This window comes from Akebia trifoliata, chromosome 12 (assembly GCF_017979445.1).
Source record: "Akebia trifoliata isolate Shusen 1 chromosome 12, ASM1797944v1, whole genome shotgun sequence".
Classification (NCBI taxonomy): Eukaryota; Viridiplantae; Streptophyta; class Magnoliopsida; order Ranunculales; family Lardizabalaceae; genus Akebia; species Akebia trifoliata.
The window spans coordinates 26,429,005-26,436,344 of record NC_141386.1 but is presented as its reverse complement, the minus strand read 5'-3'; the positions used below and the strand labels follow the sequence as shown (position 1 = coordinate 26,436,344).

Sequence of the window (7,340 nt, the reverse complement as noted above, 5' to 3'; positions counted from 1 at the left end):
TTCAAAAGTAATTATTTTCTTGTTAGTTATCTAATGTCGGCAAAAACCACACAAATGAAAAATGCAAAAGTATCTTTAAAATAGAAAAATGATTATATATATATATATATATATATATATATATATATATATATATATATATATATATATATATTATCTAAGCAAGTTAAAAAATGAATCTGATGTTCCAAATGTCGAATATGAATTAAAAATTGAATTTCACTCAGAATGCATATACAATTATGAAAAACAAGTAGCTGTAGCACAAAGCGTGAACGAAAAAAGTTAAGATTTTGGCAAGGCATCATTATTCTATGTGTAACGGGTATTAGTAGAATTGATTTTGATTTCAACGATCGCACATCCGAAATCGATATTTTATTTAGGTTTTTAAAACCATAAACAGTAAGGATTGATCCATTGACACATCCCTAATCCTAACTATATCTCAATAATTGATGTCTCTAAAATTATTTATGGTATTCTTATATTGTTTCTTGGAGAGAATATTTTTGAATTTTACCAATGTATGTTGGTTAGAAAAATCGACGGGGCAAGAGCGTAAAGTTAAGTGCACATTATGGGTAAATGAAATAGTGATACTTTTGAGTTTTGACTATTACACCTTTCTCATATTAAAATTAAAAACAATTTTGACTCTTTAGAGTGTGCCATGTCATGCCTAACAAGGGTAATTTTGTAAATTAGGGATGCATTAAATATAGGGGGCTAATGTGATTGGTGGATCCCGCATTTTGTGAGCAATTTTTTTTTCGACATCAAACCAATATCTTCCTCTCTAAAATGAAATACAAATTAAAGAAGGGAGTTATTATTAGTTTGCAAACTATAGTGGTTTTGAGAAGAAAGATACAAACATAATCAAATCTCAAACAAGTTGGGAATTTCATATAATTAAGTGGATGAATGGGATCTCTCACCATAAAATTGGGATAATTGAATGGTTGGACTGTTGAGAAAATAAATTTTTTGAACATATTTGAATTGCTAATTAGGTCTGATACAGGCTTTTACGATCACTGACCACATGAATGCTTGGCCATCCCTTGCACACTAATACTAGCTTTAAGATAAAACACTTTTTTCATCAAAATTGAAGTGCAGGAATGACACTGGTGGCAGTAAAATCATATGTCAATCTTGATGGAAAATTTTTGATTAAGCTTGATACTTAATCTATGCTTCGTTGTGACACTTCAAGATGCATGCATTTAACATCTAAGGGTCATATATTCAGGACAATATAATTCGCTCGTAGTACAATAAAGATATACAAGAGATTATATACCCCCTTTTGTAACCATTTTTGTTAATTTTTGCCAATTTGTGCATTAGTTTCTACACATTCCTAAGCAATTGCATGAGTGGCTAAACGATCTTATAAGCTTTCATGACTTAGAGTGATTTTGGACAAACTATTTGTTTGATACCATGGCATGGGTTCAAAATCGTTGAACTGGCCTTCATGCTGGTAATATACCACCTTGCTTGCCAAGCAAAGAAGAAGGATAGATGAGTTTGGTGAATACCTCAGGATATGCATCAATCTATGCTCCTAATTTTGTGCCATATGCCCATTCCATATGAAGTGTTGGTTAAATTGCATAAACGTATGTACTAAAAATACAATTCTTTTCTCAAATCATTTGAGGTTAAAAAATTTCAAACAACAAAAACCTTGTGAGCAAAAAAGACAAATTGAATTGACCACCCATGTGAGTGGCATAACAAAGTCCTTTTCTAGAGAGAGAAACAAAGGGTAAGACTCTGCAGCATTTCAAGTCTTTGGTAGGGTTAATACGTCTAGACTTTTAACGTATAATGCTTGACTCATTAATAGCGTTCCTACAATTCTTGTCTCAAATCATTTGAGGCTAAAAAATTCCAAACAACAAAGACCTTGTGAGCAAAAAAGACAAATTGAATTGACCCCCTATGTGAGTGGCATAACAAAGTCCTTTTCTAGAGAGAGAAACAAAGGGTGAAAGACTCTACAGCATTCCAAGTCTTTGGCAGGGTTAACATGTTTAGACTTTTAACATATAATGCTTGACTCATTAATAGCGTTCCAAGACTCTAGCGGGCTTAGCTTGACCTTTAACATTTGAAACTTGCTCATTAATTCACTTTTCTTGGCTTTGTAGCGTTTGAAACACGCACATCTATAACTAGATTTACGTAATTTGTTAACAAGTTCTTTTTTTTTTTTTTAAATCGGGAATCAGACTGGGCCTGTATCTGGGGTTTATCCATTCCATAGGCCATGGTCTTGTCTAAGGAGTATCTAATATCTCCCTACATTCTCTTTTGGCTATTGACACTCCAACTTTTACTTATTACACCCACATTTCTTAAATTATTTATCACTCCAATTAACTATTAAACAACACCACTCAAAATTAAACATTGAAACAAATTTAATATTTGTTTACAATAAGGATCAAGCCCATATAAAATTCTAAATCATTGAAATTTTATTTTATTTATTTGTGTTGAAATAGAGTACCCAACTTCTACTTATTACACCCTAATTAAAATAAAATAAAAATTCAATGATTGATATTAAGTAAAAGTTGGGGTGCCAATAGAAACTCTCTATATTTTCTTAGGACTTCTATGGCATAGATTTAGAATGTTATACTGGCTTGATCCTTTTGGTAAACAAACGTTAAATTTGTTTCAATGTATAATTTTGAGTGGTGTTGTTTAATAGTTAATTGGAGTGTGATAAATAATTTAAGAAATGAGGGTGTATAGGTAAAAGTTGGAGTGCCAATAGCTCTAATTTTTCCACGTAGAGACAGCAGGAGGTGTTAGATATAGAAAATTAAATTGAGGGTAGAATGGATATTTAAAAGTGTATAATGACGTGGATCTGATTAAAAGGTTTATTGAGGTACAAATTTCATAAAGCAACGTTGCCTTGGAGCTGTCCGAACTCCAAGAGAGTTTTTGTAATAAAAAGGCAACAATAAATCTCTCTTTTTTTATTTTCTTCTCTGTCAATGTCAAGGAGAAAACAGAGAAACGAAAGGTTCCACGAAGGAAAGGGAAGGGGCCACCACTTTGTTCTATAAATAAATAAATCTTGTTAATGTAAAAAAGGAATTAAAATTGAGGAAGAAAGTAATGGCTAGATTCATGACTAGTGTTGTGTTGTTATTCTCTTGTATCATCCACTTCACTTATTGCTTCAGTGAAGAAGATCCCAAGTTACTGCTACGTTGCTTACCGAATGAGAGAGAAGCTCTACTAAAGTTCAAAGAAGGTCTCATTGATCCTACACATCGCCTCTCTTCTTGGGTCCTCTCCCAACAACGACAAGAAGATTGCTGCACTTGGAATGGAATAACCTGCGACAATACTACCGGACACGTCATCAAGCTTGATCTCCGAAATCACCCATTTCTTTACGAAAAAAGTCTGGTGGCGAGTAGAGAGGTAAATCCTCTATTGCTTGAGTTGAAACATTTGAATTACTTGGACTTGAGTTTTAACAATTTCTCTTATTTCAAAATTCCCAATTTTTTTGGATCTTTCCGTGAATTGAGATATCTCAATCTCTCTTTTGCAATGTTTCGTGGTGTTATTCCACCTCATCTTGGTAATCTCTCCAACTTGTATTCTCTCGATCTCTCTTGTGCCTTCCATTTGGACTCATTATCCATGTACTCAATTATTTCCACATTCTCAAATGCTATTGAAAATATGAATTGGATCTCTCATCTTTCTTCTCTTCAACACCTTGACATGAGTGGAATCAATTTTTCCAATATTACTAGTAATGAGGCATCACAATTCATCAACTTGCTTCCTTCTTCTTTAAAAGGGTTGCGCTTGTCTAAATGTCAACTATCTCATCTTTCATCATCTTCATTTCTTAATAATTTCACATCTCTGTCCATCCTTGATCTTAGCTGGAATGATTTTGAAGGTCCAATCCCAACTGCTGTTTGGAACATGACTTCTCTTATTTATCTTGATCTCTCCGGTAATTATTTCACTTCTAATCGTCCAATTCTTGATGCTTCAAGGAATCTCTGCTCATTGAAAACATTATACCTTTCTGGAAACAAATTAGCAGGGAAAATAACTGATAAGTACTTTTCTTCTCCATGCTTCATGGATACTTTGGAGTCACTGGATTTGATAGCTAATGAACTCAGTGGGTATTTGCCTAATTGGTTGGGCCAGTTTAAGAATCTAAAATACCTTTCTCTTTCATCCAACTCATTTTATGGTCCTATTCCCACATCTCTCGGCTCATTGTCGACTTTGAGAGAATTACATCTTGATGGCAATCAATTGAATGGTCCTATTCCCACATCTCTCGGCTCATTGTCAACTTTGAGAGAATTATATCTCAATAACAATCAATTGAATGGTTCTATTCCCACATCTCTCGGCTCATTGTCGACTTTGAGAGAATTATTTCTCACTTCTAATCACCTGAATGGGACTGTTCCAGAAAGCCTAGGACAACTTTCAGAGCTAAAAGAATTGGATCTTTCTTTCAATTCTTTAAAAGGTGTTGTATCTGAGGTTCATTTTGCTCAACTCTCCAAATTACAATATTTGGATATGAGTTCCAACTCTTTGATTTTGAAAGTTAGACCTGATTGGGTACCTCCTTTCCAACTGAATTCTTTGGGAATGTCATCTTGCGTAATAGGTCCCCTGTTTCCCAAATGGCTCCGAACACAAACTACTGTTGCTTATTTGGATATCTCCAATGCAAGCATTTCAGATTCCATTCCAAACTGGTTTGTGAACCACTCTTCTCATTTATACTTCTTAAATCTCACTCACAATCAGATCTATGGCAAGGTGCCTACTTTTGTGGAGTCAAACAATCACGATTTGACTCTGGATTTGAGTTCCAACAAATTCGAGGGTCACTTACCACATTTTCCTTCCAATGTTTATATGTTGGATCTCTCCAATAACTCAATTTCAGGAACTATACCACAAAGTATAGGTGATATGATGCCTGGATTAGGGATTTTGTCTCTTTCTGATAACGTTATTGGTGGCAGCATTCCTCGTTCATTATGTAAAATAAAGAACTTACGGATTCTTGATCTCTCAAAAAATCATTTGTATGGACATCTCCCTCATTGTTTGGGTAATTTATCCTTGGGAGTTTTAGATTTATCATCCAATCATCTCTCAGGAGTTATTCCAAATTCAATGGTTAATCAATCATTGCTACAATCATTGCACTTGAACAACAACAGCTTTACTGGAATGTTCCCCTTGGCCTTGCAAAACTGCTTAGGCTTGACTGTTCTTGACCTTGGAGAGAATAAATTATCCGGGAACATGCCTGCATGGATCGGAAAGAGCCTGACGTCGTTACAAATTTTAAGGCTGAAGTTGAATAACTTTGATGGTGATATTCCTTTAGAACTGTGCCATCTATCTCATCTTCAAATAATGGACCTTGCTAGTAACAATTTATCTGGAATCATCCCCCGTTGTTTCAGCAATTTCAGTGCTATGGCTTCCAATCAAACAGGAGATCACATGTTTAAGGACGAACAAATTCAGTACACGGATCAAATAATGGAAGTCATAAAAGGAAGAGAAGATGAATATAGAAAACTGCTGCCATTTATAATCAACATGGACCTTTCAAATAATAAGTTGGTAGGACAGATACCCGAGGAGCTAACCGATCTTTATCGACTGTATAATTTGAATTTATCAAGAAATTTTTTAACCGGAAGTATCCCAGTGAAGATTGGTCAATTGAGTTCATTGGAATCTCTCGATTTATCCAAGAACCGTCTTTCAGGCACAATTCCTCAAAGCCTATCAAATTTAACATTTTTAAATCACTTGAACCTATCATACAACAACTTGTCGGGACAAATTCCATCAGGCAACCAGCTCCAAACCCTTGATGATCCTTCGATTTATAAGGGCAATCCAGAACTTTGTGGAGTTCCATTGGAGAAGAAGTGCTTTGGTGATGTGTCATCAAAAGCTCCCACAGTTGATGAAGAAGAGTCAAAAATAGGTTGGTTCCATATTGGAATGGCATCAGGATTCGTGGTAGGAAATTGGGGAGTTTTTGGTGTTTTATTATTCAAAAAGACTTGGAGGTGCGTTTATTTCCAATTTGTGGACGATATCACAAGCACATTGTATATGGTGATAGTAGTGTCAGTAACTCAACTGAAGAAGAGGCTCAAGTGCAAGCGGGATGAAGAATAAAAAATTTTGCTTTGTTTGTTGGTCAGTCGTGTACTCTTTATATATTTTTTAATTATAATTTTACTCAATAATACCGTAGGTGTCATACTACAATCTTATTAGATTGTAGCGTAGGTTCCATGCTAAAAGAGTTGAATATCTATTTCTAAGAAAATTTTCACTCTCAAGAGGATAAGTGCTCTTTGATTTTTGGTTGTTAATTTTTGAATCCTATTAAACAAATAACTCACTTTTTAAAAGCATTACATTATATATCTCGCCCAAATCCCTCAAATGCATTTGATTCCCCACAAACCAAACATACCAAGCAAGCTGAGATAAATCCCTGTGGACGGCCGATGCTAAGTAAAAAACTCTTATTTTATCGGATCACCAAGAAAACACAATTTGAATTATCTCTATTAGAGGCTTTGAATAAACTTAATGAAATGTCATCACACTAGTCAATCCTAAATCTTGGTGCCAGATCTCTTTCTCTAAATACAACAAAGAAAAATAGACACAAGGGAGCACAATGTCATTCGTAGATGAAAAAAATCAGATCTAGCTGATTGCACAAAATTCTTCCGTCAAACTTAATCTTTGCATCAATGCTCATTCAATCAATCACATCAAAATATAAAATATAGAAAGAAGAACAATTGTGTTCCTTTTAAATAGATAATAAAAGTCCCAATATAAAGATAATAAATCATAATCTCTCTAAGATCATTACTACAAATCAATATTTTCAATATTTATCCAAATAAGGTAATTCACTATCAATTACGAATACCTACAATTTAAGCTTATTTTCCTTATTAGATAATATCATATCTAAAGGTGCTACCTTAGGTAAGTTGGTTAAGTTTATAGAGGTTTAATACCATGACATGGGTTCAAAATTGTTGAACTCACCTTCACGTTGACCACTAACCCCTTGCTTGCCAAGCAAAGGAGAAGGATATAAAATTATATTTTGATCATGCCATATGATGGGCGAAGGATGGGAATTGAACCTGCGCATGGTGGATTCACAATCCATTGCCTTGAGCCACTTGGCTACATCTGCCCCCTTACTCCCTCAAACTCACAAAAAAAAAAAAAAAAATTGAAATTTC

The 7,340-nt window shown here is 34.3% G+C and overlaps 1 protein-coding gene across 1 annotated transcript; it reads left to right on the top strand.

Annotated features, from left to right (window-relative positions):
* Nucleotides 1-3,131: 3,131 nt before the first annotated feature.
* LOC147389187 (receptor-like protein EIX2) lies at nt 3,132-6,313 on the top strand. The gene has a single exon (XM_086419950.1). It carries the CDS (start codon nt 3,151-3,153, stop codon nt 6,238-6,240), a length of 3,090 nt encoding a protein of 1,029 aa, XP_086276076.1. The 5' UTR covers nt 3,132-3,150; the 3' UTR covers nt 6,241-6,313.
* The last annotated feature ends 1,027 nt before the right edge of the window (nt 6,314-7,340 follow it).